Source organism: Mustela putorius, unplaced genomic scaffold (genome assembly GCF_011764305.1).
Source record: "Mustela putorius furo isolate JIRA1106 unplaced genomic scaffold, ASM1176430v1.1 tig00003853_pilon_pilon_pilon, whole genome shotgun sequence".
Classification (NCBI taxonomy): Eukaryota; Metazoa; Chordata; class Mammalia; order Carnivora; family Mustelidae; genus Mustela; species Mustela putorius.
Window position 1 is genome coordinate 84594851 of NW_025422005.1, and position 25487 is coordinate 84620337.

The following is a 25487-nucleotide window of genomic DNA, read 5'->3' on the forward strand; positions in this document are numbered from 1 at the left end:
CAGTGTGGTACTGGCACAAAAACAGACACATAGATCAATGGAACAGAATAGAGAGCCTAGAAATGGACCCTTAATTCTATGGTCAACTAATCTTCGACAAAGCAAGAAAGAATGTCCAATGAAAAAAAGACAGTCTCTTTAGCAAATGGTGATGGAAAAATTATACAGCCACATGCAGAAGAATGAAACTGGACCATTTCCTTACACCACACACAAAAATAAACTCAAAATGCATGAAAGACCTCAGTGTGGGACAGGAATCCATTAAAATCTTTGAGAACATAGGCCGCAACCTCTTTGACTCACCCACAGCAACTTCTTCCTAGTAACATTGCCAAAGATAAAGGAAGCAAGGGCAAAAATGAACTATTGTTGTGACTTCATCAAGATCAAAGCTTTTGCACAGCAAAGGAAACAGTCAACAAAACCAAAAGACAACTGACAGAATGGGAGAAGATACTTGCAAATGTCATATCAGATAAATGGCTAGGATCCAAAATCTCTAAAGAATTTATCAAACTCAACACCCGAAGAACAAATAATCCAATGAAGAAATGGGAGAAGACATGAACAGACATTTCTGCAAAGAAGACATCTAGATGGCCAACAGACACATGAAAAAGTGCTCAATACCACTTGGCATCAGGGAAATACAAATCAAAACCACAGTGAGATACTACCTCACACCAGTCAGAATGGCTCAAATAAACCAGTCAAGAAAGGACAGATGTTGGCGAGGATCCTATACTGTTGATGGGAATGCAAGTTGGTAAAGCCACTCTGAAAAACAGTACAGAGACTCCTCAAAAAGTTGAAATTAGAGCGACCCTACAACCCAGAAATCACACTACTGGGTATTTACCCTAAAGATACAAATGTAGTGATCTGAAAAGGCATGTGTACCTGAATGTTTATATCAGCAATAACCACACTAGCCAAACTATGGAAAGAACCTAGATGGCCATCAACAGATGAATGGATAAAGAAGATGCGGCATACTATGCAGCCATCAAAAAACGAAATCTTGCCACTTGCAACCATATGGATGAACTAGAAGGTATTATGCTAAGTGAAATAAGTCAATCAGAGAAAGACAATTATCATATGATCTCTCTGATATGAGGAATTTGAGGGGCAGGGAGAGGGGGGAGGGGTCATGGGCAGAAGGGAGGGAAAAAATGAAAAAAGACGAGACCAGGGAGGGAGACAAACCATAAGAGACTCTTAATCTCAGGAAACAAACTGAGGGTTGGGGGGGTGGGGCAGGGAGGGATGGGGTGGCTATGTTATGGACACTGGGGAGGATATGTACTATGGTGAGTGCTGTGAACTGTACAAGACTGATGATTCACAGACCTGTACCCCTGAAGCAAATACTGCATTATACGTTGGTTTTTTTTTAAAGGCAATAAATAAATAACTAAATAAATAAATAAATAAAAATGAAAAGGAAAGAAGAAACAAAGGAAGTCTTCTTTGCATATACAGACTATAATTTATTTAAAAGAAGTTTATTTGCTGGCTAATAATTTAAAAGGTAATTTATTAACCTTTAAGCCCCTTATAATTAAAACCTAGAGGAAAATATTTTAATACACATTTAATTTTCTATATTAAAAAAATGGTTTTAATGAAACTACTTAAAAGGAAAGTTTAAGCTGTAAATAATAGCCTGCCACTCACAGAACATGAATACAGAAGATTCACATCTCAACCCTAAGCTATGTACGATAAACACTTATATAAGGAACAAAACTGAAACTTCACATTGTTTTACCCCATTAAAGATGTAGAATACACAGACAAGGATATTATTCACGCCAAATGTAAAATAGGTACTTGGACCAAGCAGAAACTGTAAGACAATCAGACAGAACACCTAAAACATAAAATATGCCCTCCTAAATATTTTTTTAGTTATGTCCAGTTTTGCTTGCTTCCTCTGCTTAAGATATAGTCATTTGTCACAGCATCAGATGAACGTAAATGGAACAACCAAGCAACTGTTACAAATAATCATGGGTAGAAAACAAATGGAAATGTAAACAGAAAAATAGTAACAGTCCCTAATTTCAGTTTCTAACTCACACCTCCAACCCCCTCACACTTCCCAAAAAGGCAGAAACTTTTCAAGTAAAGATTGGTGAATTTAAGGGAAATGCCACACCATGGTATTACTTATCTAAGTACTAAAAATGAGTAACAACACAATGAAACAGGACCAAAGCATTACTTTGATACTATGGCGCCACCCACTGGCTAAGAAGTCCCCAGAGCAAATATGAAACCCAGCGGTTAAAAAAAGATTATTGAAATAGGAAGCAGAATAACACTGATATTCTAATTCATTACAGCACCAGGAACTTCTGAAAAAAAAAGAACCATCCATATTATTTATTATTACAAAGAAAGAAGAGTAACTGCTAAATATATTCACAAGGGTAAATTTTATTACTTTTGAAATGCAATTCTACAGTCTCCAAAAGCTAGGACGTAAATCCTAAGAGTCAAAAAAATTAATATATAAAATGTCCTTTCAGCCCTGTAACTGTATATAAAAATACAGTCTTAAGCAGAAGATGCACACTTGTATTTCACTGCTAAGAAAGAAATTATAATATTCATAATATATTTAAATGTTATATATTTAAATATAATTTAATATATAAGGTATATAATATATTTAAATATATTTAAATGTTAATAAAATGGAGTTAGCCCCATTTCCACCTTTACCAAAGAAGTGACAGAATACACAGAAAAAAGGACATGTTCAAAAAACTGGACTGAAAAACACAGTGTGCCCCCAAAAAAGTCTTAAGAAAGACCATTCAGATAAACTAGCATAAATTTTTCTTTAAAACAGCACCTTTATAGTCCAAAATATATTCAACTTAATACAATCTCCATTTCCTCCAAATGACATCATTTCTGTCTTTCCAAATAGTTCTTCTCTTAAATGCCAGCATTCTAGAAATCTCATCATGGAAAATACCTGAGAGTCATTTCTCCTCAAGGACAACCTCCTTGGTAACGCTCAGAATCACACATAAAGACTTTACGTCCTTTTTAGAGTCCGTAGAACCCTGCTGACAGAGGATTTCTAAAGACCACACCTCAGAATTCCTCTGCAGATGTGAGCTGCTCTTCCAATTCAGAACTCATGCTACGCTGCGCAGGCAGTCAGTACAGGCTTCAAGTTTCTTTGGCTTAATGATCATTATCATCTGGTCTGCAAAAGCCAAGGTCTTTGCTTGCTCAGAGTCGGTTGATTGCAGATAAGAAGATGATGAGAAAAGTCACATTCCCACAGACATAAACTGCAAACACCACCTTTTTAAAAGCATGACCCTGGAAGAAAAATTGAGACGTGAAAGAAAGAAACAACTCTCATCAAGGTTTGTGTCAATAAATAAGAAAAGGGGGACTTACTTCTGCTTCAGCTACAGTAAATGACTGAAGGATCTGAATTCTGGCATCATCCAATATTTCAACTGTCAAAAACAACAATATAAGTTTGTAAGGCCCGTGAGTATGCCAGTAAACTAACTCAAAAAAAAAAAAAAGTCCATGTGTAGCATTTGTTGATTTCCAGGTATATATATTCTCCCACGTCAAGCTACCAAACATTGCAAACTTCCTGAACATGTAAGGTTCTCACAAATTGGGACAAGCTGGCTACAGAACATACTTGTCAAGGGACTTAAAATATGCCCCTTCTCCTGGTCAGTAAACATCATATCAAAGTTTTAACAAACAACATTTTAAGTACATATATATTTTAAATAGCAAGCCATAATTCAGTGGGCATCAGAAACCCTATGGATGTGACTCTACTGTGAATCAAAAATGGCAGGATAGATATTTAGTACTAGCCTCCTAAAAGTTGTCCAGGCTCCTAGATTGAAAACTAAAAGGTCCTGGGGCACCTGGGTGGCTCAGTGGGTTAAAGCCTCTGCCTTCGGCTCAGGTCATGATCCCAGGGTCCTGGGATGGAGCCCCACATCGGGCTCTCTGCTCAGCAGGGAGCCTGCTTCCTCCTCTCTCTCTGCCTGCCTCTCTGCCTACCTGTGATCTGTCTGTCAAATAAATTAAAAAAAAAAAAAAACCTAAAAGGTCCTATTTTCAGAAGTCCCCCTTAACTTATCATTTAGGAGGCTGGAACCAAAGACACAAAGGACACAGCTCAGAAGCCCAGCTAGTTTAAAGTGACACGCAGCCTCTACTAATGTCTCCATTCCTAATAGCTGTAGGTATCTTGACCCTGTCTAAGGTCCATTTGGCACTAAGATCGATACAGACTTGCCATTAGAAAGTCTGGGTAAGGGGCACCTGGGTGGCTCAGTGGGTTAAGCCTCTTCCTTTGGCTCAGGTTATGGTCCTAGGGTCCTGGGATCGAACCCCGCGTTGGGCTCTCTGCTCAGCAGGGAGCCTGCTTCCCCCTCTCTCTCTGCCTGCCTCTCTGCCTACTTGTGATCTCTCTCTGTCAAATAAATAAATAAAATCTTCTAAAAAAATAGTTAAGGGTGCCTGGGTGGTTCAGTGGGTTAAAGCCTCTGCCTTCAGCTCAGGTCATGGTCCCAGGGTCCTGGGATCGAGGCCCACATCAGGCTCTCTGCTCTGCAGGGAGCCTGCTTCCTCTTCTCTCTCTGCCTGCCTCTCTGCCTGCCTCTCTGCCTACTTGTGATCTCTCTCTCTCTCTGTCAAATAAATAAGTAAAATCTTTTTTAAAAATAAATAAATAAAAATTTAAAAATAGTTAAAAAGAAAAAAGAAAAGAAAACGCTGGGCAAAAGAAGTTTTCCCTATCCCACTTGCCTAGTTAGCTAGCTATATATGATGTAGATGGCAACCGAATTGTTAGCACATGGCAAGTTTATCAAATAGGCAAAGTCAGCCTGCAGCTCTGCCCTGTGCTGACTTTGGACATCTCTTCTTCCTCTACTTCTGGGTTCTCTTAGCTCCATGCATTCAGGATTCTCGGTGTGGACGGGCTCCAAGTCAGACCAGGATGCAACATAATAAGTATTTATAACAAAAGACTTCTTCCCTAAAACCTAAGATCATTACCTTTTTTCCCCTCACAAATTCAAATGAGTATCAAAACCACAAGAGCAGAATATTTCCATGAGTTCTAACACTGACTAATCACCACAGACATTTTCAGTGAGCTACCCTGTAAGAGTCAACCATCAGTATCTACAAACTAATTACATTCCTGGAGTTTGTATAAAGGTGATTCTACATAACATAGCTGTTTGAGCAGGTTACCTTTTCGAGAGAGTCGGTAGGCATGCATCTCCAGAACAATCTCTGTCCCAACATGCCAGGCTACAAATCCAATCATTGCATAGGTTTTCCACGGGCCAGGAAGATCTAGTCCTGGTAAATCCATTCCCAGGAACATTGCTGCCACTACATGTATAAGAAAAATGTATCTATTCAAATGTAGTCCCCCTCAAGAGAGGTAATTATGTGAGTACATGGGTGTGTATTATATCAAGTAAAACACAACAAAAGAGTTTATGAGATGAATTAGACTAATGTTTAAGACCAAATAATAAACTCAGTCTTTTTTTTTATTGTAAGACGAGAAACGGTAAGATGGGAAATTATACTTATGATCTATAAATTGTTTAAAAAGATACACTCAAGGGGCCCCTGGGTGGCTCAGTGGGTTAAGCCTCTGCCTTCGGCTCAGGTCATGATCCCAGGGTCCTGGGATTGAGCCCCGCATTGGGCTCTCTGCTCAGCAGGGAGCCTGCTTCCTCTTCTATCTCTGCCTGCCTCTCTGCCTACATGTGATCTCTGTCAAATAAATAAATAAAATATTTAAAAAAAAAAAAAAAAAAGAGAGAGAGAGAGAGAGACGCTCAAACTTTCCAAAAAGTTTTTTAAGTCTGCAGTGTAGGAAAGGGAGAAACGTATGGAAATCATTGCTGACTATCCTCCTCCTTCCACGAAGAACCCCCAAAGACTATCAAAATGTAAGCGTAGGAGGTATCAGTTTAGGTATTTATTATACAAAGCATCAAAAAATACTGGATAACCATACTTGACTTCTGAAAATCACCCTTCCCTGGAAGGCACCATCCCCATGGAGAGGACCTGCAGACAGAAGGCTGGGACACCCCCAGCCCACCTCAGCCCAACTCACAAATGACCTTCAACTTGAGCATTTGGCCATTAACATAGCTTGTTCTGTGGGCAAAGGCAAATGCTAAAAAAAAAAAAAAAAAAAAAAAAAAAAAAAAACCACGAGCCTTTGAAGAAAAAGTTTTAAAGCCATTTCAAAAACCTTAAACTTAACACTGAAATAATGACTTAGTCACCTCTAGAAATTACTTTCTAGATTTCAACGTTTAAGGCTGATCTCTCCTCAACAACCAATTACTCCAATTACTAATACATCCAAAAATCATTTAAGCCAAATTACCACCTGCAATATAAACCACCAGCAATTATATATGAGTAAGTGGCATCACAATCACTTACCTGCTATTATTCTAGCAGCTGTGCCCACACTCCAGTGAGTCCAGTTAAACATTTGCCTTCTACCAAATAAAGAACCAGTCAGCATTCTCAGAAGTGACAGAACTACAATTAATTCCCAAGAGAATAAAAAGCAAGCAATTTCCCCTATTGCCTAGGAATTAGGTATCTGAAATATGTTTTAAAACCCTTTAAAGTAAACATAGTTTATCACTGAATTTTACAAAATGCAAAGTGTTTTTACTTAAAAAGGAATTAGTTCACCAAGTAATGATATCCACATTAAGACCACTTATACAGAAAAGCTGTAAGTACCTTGGGTCATGTAAAGGAGGCCTGAAGGCTGCCAAAAGAGGCTGAAGAACTGCTAAAATCGTCACTATGCAACCAAGGTACGGATGATAACCTGCATACTGAACAAAGTTACATCATTTTAATGGTCTCGATCTCGCCCAGCAAATTAAATCCTCAAGTTAAAAATAAGATGCACAAATGATGTATTCTTAGCGTTTTTCTGTCGCTTAAAACATTTGCTAATAGAACAGGACCATTCACTGAGCACCTACTATATACCAGGCATGTACTTCATATACATTATTACTGATGCTCACTACAATGCTTGACACTTATTATTACCCCACTCATGGGGAACTGAGGCTTAGAGATATCAAATAGTGTGTCCAATGTGTAAATGGTTGTGGTGCAGTCCACGCAGAGTGCTGCCTCACCCCCATCAGGATGTTAGATGATTACCAACACCCGTACAGCCCACCTACGACTAGTTAGTATCCCCATGCCAAGAGCAATCACCCCGATGTACAGTAATTTTGTTTAGAACTCTGTGTTTCCCTGAGCTGAAGGTTCTAGATGATCCTTTGTAACTCAACTGCTTAACAGAGCCTTAGTCACTCAATAAACATTGAATGAATGAATAACCCAGGTAGCCACTGCATGAAAATCTCAGGTCCTTGGTTCAGAATGGAGGGATAACCTGAGAAAAAACATCAGCAAAGTATCTCAACACTGTCAGCTCCACTCCTCCCTTAGAGATGCCACATGCCTGCTTAAAACAGCAGATGGTTGGGTCAGACCACTTGGCACAATTATTCCACTTAAAAACTTAGAGAGGGACTAAGGACATGCTCTAACCTGTGACATGTTTAGATGGGGGAACATTACAGTCTGTTGTCACTGACTGCCATGCATGGGTAGGCTCTAAAAATCTGTGATCTAGAACAAGGGTGTTTCTACTCAATGATGTTTCTACTCATGATGGGAAGCTTTGGTCAACAGGATAAGCTGACAAAAGAACATTATAAAAACACGCTCAAGTTATGGCCTCGGTTATATGTGGATAAAATTATAACCAGGACCATGGAGAGGGAAAGTGTCTCTATTTCATAAAACCACAGTAACAAGAGCAATAAAATTCCGGTATGTGCTTAGAATGTGCAGGGAACAATCCTAAGTTCTTTCAGCTAATTAATTCTCAATTCTCAAAAAGCCTGTGAGGTAGTTATTATAATTTCCCCTTTATACGATCCGATTCACTAACTGCAAAGACTGCAAACTACAAAACTTACAAAATAAGCAATACCCTTGTCCCAAATACCTGCATAAAGTAAGTTTCTGCTGTCTAGGCTCATATCAGAAAATCATCACCATTTCCTTTTAAAAAAAAAAAAAACAGGTTGACCAATTCAGAAACTACCTAAAAAGCAGGAGGGAGGCTTCCTAGTAACCCATGATTTATCAATCTTGCCCTTATAACAACAGTCCAAACTGAAATACTAAAGTTTGAGATCGCATTCAGGCCAGCTATAAAATTGGAAAACTGTCATGGAAGCACAGATCTGACCTTAGGTATATCACTTATTCTCAGTAAGCCTTCCTCATTCATTCATTCTTTACTGAGGACTTAACTATATACCAGAAGCTGCTCTGGGTGCTTAAGATACACCAGTGAGCATACCAGTAAATATCATTGCTCTGTCATTAGCTTACTGGCAATCATAGTATTAGAGAAAAACACTTACAGTGTTCATGTTCCTTAGATATCACACTGTGAATTTTCACTGCTCCATAGTGAGAAAATTCACCCAAGCTATGTGGAGTCTTCATAACATTGGATGCAGCCTATGGGCACCTGTGTGGCTCAGTGGGTCATGATGTCTGGTCTCTGCCTTCGGCTCAGGTCATGATCTCTGGGCCCTGGAATTGAGCCCCGCATGGGGCTCTCTGCTCAGCGGGGAGCCTGCTTCCCCCTCCCCCTCTGCCTGCCCCTCTGCCTACTTGTGATCTCTCTCTCTGTGTCAAATAAATAAATAAAATCTTAAATATATATATACATATATATATATATTTCATTACCAAGTAATCTGCAATGACAACGTCGATCTCCCCCAGACCACCCAGCCATATGGAACAGTCGCCAGATGATTAAAAAAAGAAAGAGAGATGCATGCAGAAATATCTTTTAAGCTCTCTTCGGAGAATGAAACAGCAACATCAAAATGAATTTCTATAGAAACATCCTGTTTAAGAGGCACCTGGGTGGCTCAGTGGTTTAAGCCTCTGCCTTCAGCTCAGGTCATGATCTCAGGGTCCTGGGATCGAGCCCCACATTGGGCTCTTTTCTCAGCAGGGAGCCTTCTTCCCCCTCTCTCTCTCTGCCTGCCTCTCTGCCTACTTGCCCCCCCCCCCGGCAAATAAATAAATAATCTTTAAAAAAAAACAGAAAGAAAGAAACATCCTGTTTAAGAGATACCTACCGAGCTCCAGCCTCCTCTGTAAACAAAAGGCAGAACAAAAGCAATGCAGGTAAGTGTGGTGGTCGTGAACATGAGCGCCCGATGCACCTGCAAGGGTGAAATGGCACCAGGAGAATTCAATTAACTAGGAAAGAGGACGCGGACGGGTGTTGGCATTACCGTGGGGTGGCATTCACAGAAGGCACGCATTCGATGAACATCTAGTCACCATTTACATTAAGCTTAAAAAAAAAAAGTTTGGTAAATGACTGAACTTAAACTCTGAGCTGCCATCTTCGTCATTCAAAAGCATTTGCCATGATTTCATCTGCACAGAGCAGCAGGAACGACTGCTTCACATGTGGAGCACGCCTACTTGCCAAAAGTCCTTCACTTCCTTCCTTTGTTAAGTTCCACCGCCAAGGACAGTGCTGTACCAGATACTCTGGGACAGCAAGGAAACAGAAAATACGGTCTCCTGAGGAGCTTAGCACACAGTGAGCAGATGAGAGAAACGTACATGCAATGTCAATTCCTTGTCTAAATTATACGAGTGGAAGGACACTGTCAACTGAGAATGTCAGGATAAATGGTGCAAACAGAAAGCGTCTCCGGGAAAGGAGGACACGTAATCGCTCTGTGTATCACACTACACATAGACACATCCGGGTTTGAAAGGCAGTAGAGAACTGAACTGATAAAGTGGAGACACAAAGATTTTTCCAACTGGGAATATCCATACGAGCAGATGAGACAGAAAGAGGCAGAGGGAGAAATCAAAGCCAGAGACAGAGATGAGCAAGGCACATAGCAGTAGAAGAACATATAAAACAGATGGACCCCACCAGCCAATAGTGAGAAAACAGGCTAGGATACGGTAAGTCTTAAAGGCTACCAACATATATCAACATTAAGTTTCAAGAATACCCTTACAAAGTTCAAACTGTTTCAATAAGCAGCATTTTCTCAAAAGCAGACTTGTACCTTCATCTCAGCACAGACGCACTGATCTTCCACTAGACGTGCCACATCTATAGTCCACGACATGCGAAAGGGAAGGTTTGCTTTGCTCTGTTTTGAAGCAGGCTTATTGACTCTTGTCTTTCTATTATGAAACTGCCTCTTCATCCCATACAAAGGGGCAGCATGAAAAGAAACACTTCTAGCTCCTCTTCCCACCCACAGAGGAGATAGATGATCTTGATTAGTGAGTGAGGGACAGTCTAACATTTGCAGGCACCAACCACAGGACAGGCCCCTGTTTGGAAATGCATTAACCCCTGCTACTTCGGTCTTCGGCTTTCCCATCCTCCCTGACCTAACTGCACTCAGGGAGGGCAGTGCACGAATGCTCCTGCAGGCTCTACCTCGGCCAATAGACATTCAAGTCAGATCTTTGGGTCCCAAAGTTTATGTTACAAAGGGATGCACATGGCCCTGAGACCTTCTCCAATCCGGCCTGACCCTCATAAAGCTGTCTCTATTTTGACCACCACCAAGCATCTTACGTCTCTTCTCAACTGGTTAGGAAACCAAAGGGCAAACTGAAGGAATTATTAAGATTCCATAACTACAACTAGAATCATACACACACACACACACACACCCAGGGGAAAAAAACCCACATACTGCGTATGTCTTCATATCACAATGTTCAAATAATATGGAAATTTCATTCAACTTTTTCTCCCGCCTACCTGAAACCAAGCTGCTTGACCAAAGAAAGCCTTTGACCAAACAGATTTGAAGAACCGAGCAGTGAGCACACCTATGCTCACGGTAGTCATCCATGCCACAAACATTAAGGCACCTGCAGGTGGAAAGACAGAATGGTTGACATCACAACCCAAGCTGTTTCTTAAAGACCACACCAAATGTTCAGAACATAGAAAACAACTAAGGAAATAGATTCAATGAACATGAAGTATAACCTAAAAATACCCTGCATATCCTAGCTTCTACCACCACCACTACTACTTCTCATAGCTAACACTTCCATCACTCCTACCCTGTGCCAGGCACTGAGTGCTTCACATGTATTACTCTAATTGATCTTTAAAACAATCCCATTCAGTAGTTATAATGATTATTCTACTTTTGCTGGATGGGGAAACTGAGGAAGAAAGAAGTTAAGTAACTCGCCTAAGGTTACAAAGTTGGGAATCAAACCCAGTCTGGCTTCAGCAACTGTACCCTCAACCAGGACAATAATACAGCCCTTCTGCAGGTCTACGAGCATCTTCTCACTTCTCATTCCAAAATAGTGAAAAACAAATAGGCAGATTATGTGCAGAATCCGATTACTGTCCCCCTGGAGCTACTTGTAGAAGCAAATTGCCAATAATAAAATTATTTTCAAGCTTAACTATGATGGCATTTATGAAAACTCTACTGGACAGAATAACTCTGGAGAAAATGAAGGAAATAAATATATCAAATAAGGACATCCCCTCCCCATACAAGTATACACTTCACTATTCCCCTACTTTTGAATCCCATCTTTTCAACAATAAACCAGGCTACTTTTCAAATGGAATCAACTTTCATCTGCAGAACCAGAGCATGTTAGAGTTTTGTTTTAGGCTACTGCTCTTCCAACATGGTTAATTTCATTATTTTAATCATTTAATCATTTCATGTTTAAAATCATCATATGTGTAGCATTGAGTAATTTGTATACCCTTAATTACTTATATGCTGGTCAGTTCTTCAACCAAACTGTATCTTTGAAGCCAAACTACTGTTAGACAATCAAAATCACAAAGCACTCTTCTATTACAAGCCTTCATTTTAATAAATGGCCTAATTAAGGTGCTACAAAAATTAAATTGATTAATCCAGATACTCAACTCTGGCTAAGGTTAGAAATAACTAGGGCACTCTTGAAAAATTATGGATGTCTTAAAAGCTCCATTAGTGATTTTAATGTACAGCCAGGGTTAAAACCACTAATTATCTCTACTTTCCATTTTTAATAAAAAGTTGCAAACATTAAGACAGATATGGCTACTTGCAAATATTAATATTTAAACATGGAAGACTGATAAACATTTGGTAAATTATACCCACCGCCATTCCTAATCCAGCCAGCACTGGGTCATCAGGAAAATTTCCTGCACAAAGTAGTAAAAATACTTCCCATGTAACTTACCATGAGCCTTCAGAAGGAATAAAGAATGGGATCCTCCCACGCTCTTCGGATCGTCTGTCACATTATGTTTTTCATATGTAATCAAAGGTTGCTGAGAGTGCTTGTAAATTCGACCTGAAATTTCAAAGATAGGAAATGAAGAATTACTTCCTCAAGAGAGAAGGAATGGAAAAACAGTGGCATGGCACAAAAACAGTCTTTCTTAAGGTGAGAAGAAATAAATAAATATCATCAGGGATGACACTCATATGCAAAAGCCATGTAAATGTATATCACAGTACACACAATCATCTTGAAACATGTTAAAGAAATAACTGAGCCAATCAACAGCTGAATCACCATGAGGACGAAGAATGGAGAAGTTATGCTGGAATAGCTGGTGGTAGGCAAGAAACCAGTCAAACACTATGAAGTCAAAATGATCACTGACAATATAAAAAACACTGAAAATGTCAAATATAATTCTTCAAAAATACTAATACTTTTAAAAATCTGGAATCTTAGACCAAACTAACAGAAACTGGACCTGGACAAAGTGGGTGGGTAGAAGACAAACAAAAGCATTTTGGTCTTTTGGGTTTTTTTTTAAAGATTTTATTTATTTATTTATTTGACAGAGATCACAAGTAGGCAGAGAGGCAGGCAGAGAGAGAAAGGAGGAAGCAGGCTCTCCGTGGAGCAGAGAGCCCGATGTGGGGCTCGTCCCCATGACCCTGGGATCATGACCTGAGCCGAAGGCAGAGGCTTTAACCCACTGAGCCACCCAGGCGCCCCCAACAAAAGCATTTTGATGCAATATTGTATTACATGGCATATGGTCAATTTGGACTGGCTTTGACTAACAAATCAAAATCCCAAATAATGGTGATGTAAATAAACAAACTGAGGATGTGTTATTATTTATTATACATGAGATTAAGTCTGTGAATATGTAGAATTACTTTGGTATGTGAGTATGCATGTGCGGTTGTTCATTCTGGGAATCTATCCTACAGAAATACTCCCCTTTTACCCACAGATTATACACAAGAATGTCGATAAAAAGCTGTGGGTTTTTTGTGCTGGACCAAAAAAAAAAAAAAAATTAAGCAATAAAATATTAAATTAAATATAAATGATGGAACACACATTGTTTTTAGAATACAACACCAAGTGTCAAAAAGAATAAAAAGAATTAAGAAATCTGATAAAACTGATATACAGGAATCTTTTCTCAATGAAATAAGTACTAGACTACTGGTTACATCTCAGTAATTTCCAAAAAGAAATAATTATACAAGATACAAGTTATATTATATCCAAAATGCAACAAAACAAAAAATGAACAAAAAGCTAGAAAAAAAAATCTACCTAGATATTTATACAACTACTCTTTAAAATAATCCTGGAGCTAAATAGGAAATCAAAATTTAAATCACAAGTCTTCTTTAAAATGAGTTAACAATGAAGATACTTCCTATCAAAACAAATGTGAGGGGCACCTGGGTGGCTCAGTGGGTTAAAGCCTCTGCCTTCAGCTCAGGTCATGATCCCAGGGTCCTGGGATCTCTGCTCAGCAGGGAGCCTGCTTCCCTTCCTCTCTCTCTGCCTGCCTCTCTGCCTACTTGTGATCTCTGTCAAATAAATAAATAAAATCCTTTTTTAAAAAATGTGATACAATCAAGGTACATTCAAAAGAAGTTTTTATCATTTAAAAAGCATTTATTAAAAAAAAAAACACAAAGTATTGAAGTCATCATTTAATTCAAGAGGTGTTTACACCAACAAAATATACCCCAGAAAACCAGAAAGGAAGATGGATTAAAAATAAAGGTAGAAATTAACAAACTAGTAAGTTAAAAAATGAAGTCTATGGAAAGCCAGTGAAATCGACTGAGTTTTTGGCAATTCCAACCACAAGATAAAAAGAAAGAGCACAAACAGTATTAGAAATAAAAAGGGTAACACACCTGCTGATACAGAAGATACTCTAAAATTATACAAAAATGCTACACACTACTTTAATTAAGCCAAAAATATTCTAAAATCTAAATGAAATGGATGAATTTCTGGAAAAATCTTATTAGAAAACTTCACCAAAGAAGTAGTAGTAACTGGAGAGTACTAATGATAGAAGAATTTTTTAAATTAATCCCTAAAGGTTCAGACAGTTATTATGTGGATGAGTTCTAACACACAATTTAAAAAATTTTTTTAACTTTAAAAATTCTTATTTAATAAGCTCTTCTAGAGTTCATTCTATGAGATTAGCATAATACTGAAACCAAAACTAGACATGCATGTGCACACACATACACATTCCCACAACCATAGACCAAAATCAATTACAAATATAGATACAGAAAGCTTAAATAAAATATTAGGGATTTAAATCAACTGTGCATTAAGAGAGCTATAAAACATAGCCAAGCAAAGTTTACCCTGAGAGAGGACTGTCTGCAATTCTGAAGTCTATAAAAATAATGGTAAAATATTATCTCAATTGCTGCCTGAATGATATCAGATGAAATTCAGCACATGTTCATGTCAAGAACTCTGTAAAGTTAGGAAAAGATAATATTCTAAGCACCATAAAGACATCCACCAAAAAAATACAACAAACATGACACAACACTGAATATCAGAAGCATTCCCATCAAAACCAGGAACAAGACAAGAATATTTGCCACATCACCACTACTGATCCACGTTTTTCTGGGAGAAGTTGAAGAGGAGAATTACCAAGTAGGCCCAGGCCAGATGGCCCCAGAAGATGTAAAGTTACTAACAATAAGCTAGAGATAACCAGAAGCCCTTTGGGGTGCAAGAGATAACCAGCTGCTTCTGCTTCTGTAAACAGGTTTCCCACCACAGGCTCCTCGCACTACTGCTCCCAACTAAGGCAGTGCCCCCACCCCTGCTCCCATGGTTTAAACCCACCTACCAGCAGGCAGCTTAGCCCTTGGAACCTGACTGCCTGCAGTCCCCTTTAAAACTCTATAACTCCATTGTCCGTGGCCCAGAATTTTGAGCACAAGCTCATCGGGGTCTGTGGGTGTAAAATAAATGAGTTCTCCTACTTCTCCAAGGGTCAACTGATCTCTCCCTGGTCTGATTTTTCCTTTTCCACAACAAAGTAAACAATGCAATGAAACAAGAAAAAAAAAAAAATAAGGACGGCTGAACCTTGTCATTATTTGCATAGGATAAGACTTTATCTAGAAAAACCAAAAAAAAAATCAACTGGCAAAATAGATGACTAAATTCAAGACAAATATTCAAAAATCAGTAACTTTCCTATACACCAACAAATTTAGAAAGTGTAAGAAAAATAACCACACAAGAGCTTGTATTAGAAATCTATAAAATACATAGAAACAAAGTAACAAAAAATATATAACCTATATGAAGACCTGAAGAAAACCATCAGATTTTATCCAATATATTCCTGGATAGAAAAGACTCACTATTGCAAAGATGTCGATTATTCCCAAAATTAACCTAAAATTTCATTGCAGTTCTAACCCTAACCAAATACGATTTTCAATGGAATCTGACACGTGTTTCTAAAGTTTATCTAGTAGAACAGATACACAACAAAGAGGCAAGAATTGCTGAAAAGGAGGCCAGGAGAGGAATCATGCTCTACCACAATTCATAACCTTTTATAAAGCTACTGTAATTTCAACTGCTACAGTAATAAATTAAGGGAAGAATAAGCTAGAAATAGTTTGATTTACTGATAGATGTTTGGCATATAATAGAGAGGGTTTTGGGGGCGCCTGGGTGGCTCAGTGGGTTAAGCCTCTGCCTGCGGTTCAGGTCATGATCTCAGGGTCCTGGAATCGAGTCCCGCATAGGGCTCTCTGCTCAGCAGGGAGCCTGCTTCTCCCCTCTCTCTCTGCCTGCCTCTGCCTGCTTGTAATCTCTCTCTCTCTCTCTCTGGCAAATAAATAAATAAATAAATAAATAATCTTTAAAAAAAAAAATAGAGAGGATTTTTGAAGTAGCAGAGATAAAGTGAACTATTCAAAAAATGGTTTCAGGACAACTAGTTATTTGTTTCACAAATACTATTATATCATGGCTTGTTTATAACAGAGAAGATCAGAGAGAAAGCAGAAAATGAAAAAAGCTTTATGTAATGAATACCTAGAGAAGAGAGTCAAGAAGAAAAAGACAATAACTATTGAGAATTATATTGAATTAGCAGAGTTGTGGTGATGAAAACCAGACCACAGTCCAAATAGCCTAAGAGGCAAGTTGGAAGAAAGTATTTTTAAACTCTGATTCACTGCAGACCCACGGGCTAACCAAGAACTTAACCTTCATTAAGGCAGAAGTCCATTATAACTCTGGGATTCCTTTGTATGGCTCCATCATAATCTTGGATTTCTACTCTAAGGCAGATGGAGTTCGTGTTTAGTACAAGACTCTATGATATTAAGTGATGTAATTGTTAAACCAGTCATTTTGTTAAACTATTAAATTTTTAAATTTGTTAAATTGTTAAAATAACCAGTCATGTGATGACAGGGTCTCCAATTCCTGAATTATTTAAATTGGTAGATTTCCTAATTGTGAATTACTTATGCACCCAAGTGAGTTCTATCATTTCCCATGACTCCTTATTTCATGATAGGACGATGTCAGCATTCTGGGGGAGGGAGGGTGAAGATAGCATTAGAAAAAGGTTTTAAATGGATTTTACTGCAATTGTGTACCTTTTACATTTATATGGGTTACAGAGTTTTATGATTGCTTTGAAAAATGGTTTCAACCTCACAAAGTCTCACTGCTTTTAAGCAGAGTGCAATTTATACCTGGTTCACATACACATAACTAGATAACAGAAGAGACAATGATTTATGTGGCAATACTTTATTCCCCAACACAAGGGTAATGGAAAGTTTATTCCCTAAAGCAGTAATATCTAGGTTTGGGTTTTGGGTTTTTGTTTTTTTTTTTTTTAAGGTTTTGTTTTGCTTTTTTTGCTCTGCACACCAGTTATTTAAAAAAAAAAAAAAAAAAAAAAGTCCAGGGGCGCCTGGGCGGCTCAGTCAGTTCAGCATCTACCCTTGGCTCAGGACACAATCCTGGGTCCTGGAATTGGGCTGCCATGAGGCTCCCTGCTTGGCAAGGAGTCTGCCTCTCCCTCTCCCTCTTCTCCTCCCCTCTGCCCCTGCTCTCTTTTTAAAAATCTTTTTTAATCTTTTTAAAAATATTTTTATTTTTTACTTTTTTTTCGATCTTATTTATTTAGGAGAAAGAGAGAGTGAGAAAGGGAACACAAGCAGGGGGAGCTGGAGAGGGAGAAGCAGGCTTCCCACTGGGCAGGGAGCCCAATATGAGGTTTGATCCCAGGACATTGGGATCATGACCGGAGCCTAGGCAGATGCTTAATGACTGAGCACCCCAGGTGCCCTAAAGTCTTAAAAAAAATTTTTTTAATTAAAAAAAAATGAGTCTATGCTCCTGATATACATATACTTTAGTTAATAAACATATTGATGTACTATTGTCTTAATGCATTATGAGCACTGTAAAATATATTAAAATAGAAATTTTTGAGATGAGATCAAATCAATCTAAATAGAAGGTTCTAGCGTTACTCCTTGTATCCTCTAGACTCTCCTACAATGTATATACCTTATTTGGGAGAACCCTGTCCTGGCGTAGTAAGTTATCAAACTACAGTACATAAAACAATCACCTGGAATGTTTGTTAAAAATGCAGATTCCAATCACCAATGACAAGAGATTCAGTGAGTCTAAAAGCTGGAGTTTGGGAATCTACATTTCCAGCAGTTCCTCCAACTGGTTAGGATATAGGTTGTTTGAGGCCACACTTTGGGAAACACCACAAAAGAGAGAGATTCTCCCCACCATAACATCAGCATAGCAACACCAGCTGGAAAGGGAGATACAATACTCCATTCTACACCTACATTATCCATGAACTAGAGTTTTCTAGGCAAATATTGGAACTATCACTTAAAATATTGTTTCTATCAAAATGTATTCCAATTTCTACAGTGCTACCCTAAGAAGAAATTTTTGGCTTTGTCACACATCCCCCTCCCACACACACATAATTTATTATGTAATAGAATTCATCCACTTAAATGAAACTGCTTTTCCTTTAAGATGTAAATTTTTTAAGTATCAAGATTTTTTTTTTAAGATATTGTTTATTTATTTGGGAGAAAGAGCGAGCAAGAGCAGGGAGGAAGGGGAGAGGGAGAGGGAAAAGCAGACTCCTCACTGAGCAAGGAGCCCAATGTGGGGCTCAATCTCAGGACCCCAAGAGATTATGACCTGACCCAAAGGCAGCCACTTAACCAACTGAGCCACTCAGGCACCCCTAAGTGTCGAGTTTTTTTAAGTATAAATACAAACTGCTAAATCCCCTAGCAATGGAAGGTATCCATTTGCATCCGTAGTCATACATGAAGCACCTGTACCATACTGGGCACCAAAGGAAGCAGTTTGGTATCATGGAAAGAGCACAGCTTCTGTAAGTGGAACAGTCTGGGGCGTAATTTCTGAATCTGCTACTTGTTTAATTTGGAACAAGTTACTTAGCCTTTCTAGGTTCCATTCCAGTTTCCTTCTCTTAAATGGGTACTATAATGTCTACTGACAAAGCCTCTGTGAAGCCCGAGATATATGTAACACACAGTAAGTGACCGCTATGATAACAACAAACACAATTACCTCTACTTAAGTGGTATCCTTTTAAAAACACAAAAGGTTGACCCTTTTCCTCATTAAAAATTCAATTCCTATATTTTCCACATTCAAAAGTGTTGACTGGGCACCTGAGTGGCTCAGTGGGTTAAAGCCTCTACTTCGGCTCAGGTCATGATCCCGGGGTCCTGGGATCGAGCCCCTCATCGGGCTCTCTGCTCAGCGGGGAGCCTGCTTCCCTTCCTCTCTCTGCCTGCCTCTCTGTCTGCTTGTGCTCTCTGAACATATCTAATATAATCTTTATTAAGATTAAAATGAAGGATCTAACTACAGTGCTTAGCCAGTCACTGGCACTCATGAAGCACTGAGTAGTTTTTCTTCATTAATATCACTTACCAAGAAATGACTTTCAAGCTATATTTGCTATTGCTGGTGCAAACAAGACTACATGATTTGACTAAGATAACTACACATATCACCTACAACTAAATCTACAAATATTCCTAAATTCTCTCCTAACACTGAGTGGACAGTTTATCCTGCTTCAAAACCATCATCTCCCCTTTACTTAGAGTATCAAATCAAAACCCAGGGGCACCTCGGGGTGGCTCAATGGGTTAAGCCTCTGCCTTCAGCTCAGGCAGGGTCCTGGGATCGAGCCCTGCACCAGGCTCTCTGCTCAGCAGGTAGCCTGCTTGTTCCTCTCTCTCTATCTGCCTGCCTCTCTGCCTACTTGTGATCTCTATCTGTCAAATAAATAAATAAAAATCTTAAAAAAAAAAAAAAAGAATCAAAAACCACATGATAGAAAATGCAAAGGCTTTTCACAATTTTACCTACACCATATTTTTGCTCTTCCTCTTCCTTTACCTCAGCCCCTAACCTTCCGTTCCATCCGCCCAGCTTCTCGCCATTTTCAAAGAAAGGTATATCCTCAAAGTTTGGGGACGGTATTATCTCCCCAGAGACGAGTCACTACATACTACCTTGGCATTTCCTGTACTTCTTCAAAACATCATCAGCCAAGACCTTAAACAAAATCTAATAATCCTTATTAATAGGTATTGCAATACCCACCAGGCAGTCTTCTTAAGAATAAAGGAAAAATTCTTTAAAAAAAAAAAAAAGGATAAAGTAAACATTCAAACTCATAGAACTACCGTGGGCTGCACTTGACATCAGATTCACTTAGATGTGGTACAGAGACTAGCACAGCTGCAGGGCATTGAAAGGCATTTTGCTTTGATGAGAGATCTTGTAGCACCTTATTCAGTTGGTCAGAAGCTATTTTCCCTACCCCTCCTCCACCTCCGTAGAGAAAGCTCAGGTTCAAGGAGATGAATTTCACATTAGACAGGTTATCCTGCAAAAGCAGTATCTCTTGCAACACTCCTACAGCCACTGCTAACAGGATCCCTGCCAGGGATCTGCCAATGTCACAACACTTAGGGAAACCCAAAGATATGGCTTCTTGCTAGGTATTTATAGTTCTTCCTGGTCCCAGTGCACTTTGCCAGTCAGAAGTCATTTTTATCATAAGCATGTCACCTTACAACATAGTTGACACTACTTTTATCTAGTTCCCTGGGAAACAAAATGAGAATGTCATCCAAAGTCAAACTGTCAGGCAAAAATGAAAAGGGGTTTTGATAATTCTTTACCCACAAATATATATATATATATATATATATATATCTTAAGAAAATGAGCAATTATAGCAGTCTCTCCAGGAAAGGTAGAAAAGGAAAGAAGAGAGAGGAAAAACTTGAAAAGATAGTTTTCATCAGTATACGTACCATTGTCAGCTGCACCATCTGCTAGAAATATGTAGTAGCTTGTGTTTAGATCAAATCTATTCTTAGCCCCAGGAAGGGTAATGTTTCTTCTGAAAGAACACTGCATAACACCATCCGCCAGCCTCCAAGCCAGATCCTCAAGAGTGTCCTACAAACATACACAATGGGTCTTCTCAGCACTTCCCACAGATTTGCTAAAACTAAAATATGATCGACCTGACCTGCTGGATATCCTTTCCCTAAGATCCTTTGTGCATGTTTTGTCTGCTGTATTGTTGTTTTCCTACTTCCTCTCTGAGGAGTATAAGAAACATTTTCTCCTAGTTTGACTTTATCCCCAACTTGGCAAAAATATTTTTTACATTGAATTGGAACCCCACAAGTCCTCTACCCAGGTTAGAAACTTTGGCAGATGCACTAACCCCGTCTGGCCACAGACACAAAATCAAAACACTGAAGAAACAATTAGGAAGTAATATGCAACAAGGGAGAAGTCCCAAGCCCTGGGGAAAGCTCTACAGAGAGTGTGAAGTCATTAGGCGACAGCTACTGCTCTGTCAGAGCTCATGTGCTTGCCAACCACCACGTGGAAAGGGACACTTCTCTACCAGAAATACCGGTGGCACAGATGCCAAGAAGAGGCACAGAAGACAACTGACCAAGGCACTGAACCGGTCCCTGCCCTACACGCTTTTCTTTCTCACTGGACGAGAAATATACTCTTTTCTAAGATGTGAAAAAAGGATTTAGGTGACATAGGCAAGAATTCATCTTTTGCTACAAGAGAAACTTATCTGGTGCTTTTCCAAAGTGTAGAAAAGGGGAGATAGTGGTCAAAGGGAACAAAGTTGCAGTTACGTAGGATGAATAAGTCTAGAGATCTAACGTACAGCATGATGACTGTATTTAGTAATACTGTATTGTATACTGGAAAGTTGCTAAGTAAATAAATTTCAGGTGCTCTCACCACAAAAAAGAGTTAAGTCTGTGAGGACACAACTGTGGTAATCATTTTGCTCTGTATATGTGTATCAAAACATCATGTTGTATACCTAAAATATAATTTTATTAATTTAGAGAAAAATAAGATATATACTTTAATATATGATGTTAAATATAAATGATATGATATTAATAATACATTAAACCTATAACTATAATAATACAATTTATATTTTTACATACTATTTTTAAAATAAAATAAAGCATAGAAAAGTTTCTCCCAGAGTATTATAAGAAAGGAAGCCTGCTGCCAGACTCCTTCTCTGGCTCTCTGCTAACTGAGCTATCTTGCAGCACAGTTCTGCCACTGTTGGCCACCTAGCCAAAAGGCAGACAAACCAGGTGGAGGGTCCCAGAATTTTCACACCTACCCTGGAGTCCATCACAGGGTGACTTCGCCCCATCACATGGGAAGGTTGTATGTGTACAGTCTGATCTTCACGAATACACAAATAAGCATCATCATCACCCTGAAAACGTTTGCACAGGAGAAAAATTCAAAGGAATGTCAACATTTTGTTTTTAAAAAGCACCCCCTAATGAAATCAAATCAAATGGTGTTGGATGCTTTTAAAACATCATTTACAGATTCAGTCTTAAATGATACTATGAATTCCAAGAACTGGCTGTCCAGTTTATAACTTTAAAATAATTTTGCTATGATGAATAAACAAACAAAGAACAGAAACAGACTGATAAATACAGGGAACAACCCTGATGGTTGCCAGAGGGGAGGAGGGTGACGGATGGGCAAATGGGCGAGAGGCTGTGGGAGATGGAGGCTTTCAGCTATGGAATGAGTAAAGTCGTGGGAATAAAAGGTAGAGCACAGGGATACAGTCAATTGTATTATAACAGCGTTGTATGGTAACAGATAGTAGCTATACTTGTGATGCGCATAACATGATGTTTAAAAATGTCCAATCGCTCAGTGGGTTAAGCCTCTGCCTTCAGCTCAGGTTATGTTCTCAGGGCCCTGCGATCGAGCCCCACATCAGACTCTGTGCTCAGCGGGGAGCCTGCTTCCCTCTCTCTCTCTGCCTGCCTCTCTGCATACTTGTGATCTCTCTCTCTGTCAAATAAATACATGAGTAAAATCTTAAAAAAAAAAAAAACAACTGTCCAGTCGCTACATTGTACACCTGAAACTAATGTAACATCGTGTGTCAATTACATATTATTCAAATAAAAAAACTTGTTATAATTCAAAAGCAACATAATTTCAATGTAAAAATAGATTAAAATAACATGTTTATTATATGCCCATAAACTCAAACAGGACTGTCAAAGCTTTCATGTACATTCATCCAAACCTATTTGTAATTATACCCATCTTTTCACCCCAAATAGAAAAATACTCAGTTCTGTTACCTTTTTTCACTGAATTTATTATGAACATTGTTTGTAAATAAGTATCTGTGTTTACAAATTTTCATAACTATAAATACACTGCACGACATTGGGTTTGGGGCAGTAACTTTTTTTTTTTTTAAGATTTTATTTATTTATTCGACAGAGAGAGATGACAAGCAGGCAGAGAGGCAGGCAGAGAGGCAGGCAGAGAAGAGGAAGCAGGCTCCCTGCGGAGCAGAGAGCCCGATGCGGGGCTCTATCCCAGGACCCTGAGATCATGACCCAAGCCGAAGGCAGCAGCTTAACCCACTGAGCCACCCAGGCGCCCCCAAGGGGGCAGTAACTTTTAAGATGAAGACACTGTAATCAGATACTACTAATACTGTCCACACTCAAGAGATTTACTACTACATATTAAAACCAACTTGTCTGAATTCAAGGAGCACTTTTTTGTCAGTCTAATTCTTATCTACCCTTTAGTCTCCAATATTCCTTAGCTCTAAATTTAGAGCTTAAAGTGACTATCAGAGGACAGACTGAATCTTCAAAATACATTTAAATGATGGTACAAAGAAATAATCTGCACTTTACTGTGTATGGTTCTGGTTCTTTCACCTATTCTAAACCATTCTCTGTAAACTATATAACAAGATCTTTCATATGTTGCAGTAGTCACTAAACTCCTTAAACAAAGCCACGACTGACAACTTAAAATAAACTTTGCTGTGAATCCCAATGATATTCTAACATATTTTAATTTTTTTTTAAAGTTCCACTTTTGAGAACTCCCAAGTTCATAACCTTAACAAACCAATTATTCACTGTTACACACCTTCTATTCAAATCAGAATTAGCCCACCTCAAAGAGTCATGGTGATCTAAACCAGCAATCAACAAACTATGGCATACAGACCAGATTCGGTCTGAAGCCTGTTCTGGTAGACCCCACAGGCTAAGAAGGACGTTTACATATCTAAACCATTTGTTAAATAGAAGAATATATCATGATGAGTCAAAATACATGAAATCCAAATTTCAGTGTCCAAAAATGAAGTTTTTTGTTTTGTTTTATTTTGTTTTGACAGAGAGAGAGAGATCACAAGTGGGCAGAGAGGCAGGCAGAGAGCAAGGGGAAAGCAGGCTCCCTGCTGAGCAGAGAGCCTGATGCGGGGCCCGATCCCAGGACCCTGAGATCATGACCTGAGCCAAAGGCAGAGACTCAACCCACTGAGCCACCCAGGCGCCCCCACAAATGAAGTTTTATTGGAACACAGCCACACCTATTAATTTATGGATTGTCTTTTGCTGTTTCAGTGCTACCACACAGAGATGAGTATTTAAAACACAGACCAGATGCCCACAAATTCTAAAGTAGTTACTACCTGGACCTCTACAGGAAAAGTTCACAGATCTCTAATTTAAACAAACAATGGCGTATTTTCTAGACTATCATCTCTGAGGTATACAAACTCTTCTTTTATTTAAAACAAATTTTGCTTTTAACAAAATGGTTGATTTTGAGGCAAAATGATGATGGGCCAACTGCCATACTAACTCACTGCAGAAAGTACTCTCCAATACTGGAGAGAATGTTGGGGAAGGAGAAGTACTCTCAGTTCTCTCTACTCTACAGCGAAGAGTATGAAAAGTGCTTTTGTAACCCTGGGCTCCAGGCAATTCTAAAAACCCCAAGTTTGGAGCAGGGAAGCACACATGGAAGAAGTTCCACCAAGTTTCTGAATCAGACAGATCCTCTTTCTCCCATTTATTCCTCTTGAACCAAGCATTTAGAACGTATTCTGTTCAGAAAATAATGGTGTGGATATTGTGGGAAAAGTAAAGATGACTACATTGTTCTTATAACCAAAGACTACATTTTAATGGAAGAGATAGTTACAATAGTATGTGAATTATGATAAAACAGGTTTAGACAAAGTACCACGGAAGCACAAATCATGTAGAGCCAAAAGACTGGAAAAAAAGTTATCAGAAAAGATTATAATTATGTAGGCCTTAGAGAATAAAAAATACACGTGGATAAGGTAGAGCTGAGATTAAAGGAAAAGTTTTCTAAATGGAGGAACTTCCAGAACCAAATACATAGAAACAAAAAAATATGTGAAACTTTTAGGAAACAGGTAATTACGTTAGCCAAAAAGATATACATGGTAAGCCTGGAAATTCCAACATGGACCTTGAAGAGTTTTGAAAGCCAAGCTAATGAAAAAAAGAACAAAACAAAAAAATTTTTCCTATAACTACTAAAGGCTCACC

The 25487-nt window shown here is 38.7% G+C and overlaps 1 protein-coding gene across 1 annotated transcript in view; it reads right to left on the reverse strand.

Moving 5' to 3' along the window:
* Window positions 1-2432: 2432 nt before the first annotated feature.
* The window catches only part of FRRS1 (ferric chelate reductase 1), a 45795-nt gene continuing 22740 nt past the window's right edge, over window positions 2433-25487 (reverse strand). Inside the window, exons 7-16 of the mRNA XM_013047184.2 lie at window positions 22232-22330; window positions 20859-21006; window positions 12394-12507; window positions 10940-11052; window positions 9264-9350; window positions 6808-6905; window positions 6496-6554; window positions 5272-5415; window positions 3433-3494; window positions 2433-3351 (exon numbers count right to left, since the gene is read on the reverse strand). Of these exons, the coding sequence (XP_012902638.1) occupies window positions 3259-3351; window positions 3433-3494; window positions 5272-5415; window positions 6496-6554; window positions 6808-6905; window positions 9264-9350; window positions 10940-11052; window positions 12394-12507; window positions 20859-21006; window positions 22232-22330 (1017 nt within the window). The 3' untranslated portion in view covers window positions 2433-3258. The remainder of the gene's footprint in view (window positions 3352-3432; window positions 3495-5271; window positions 5416-6495; window positions 6555-6807; window positions 6906-9263; window positions 9351-10939; window positions 11053-12393; window positions 12508-20858; window positions 21007-22231; window positions 22331-25487) is intronic.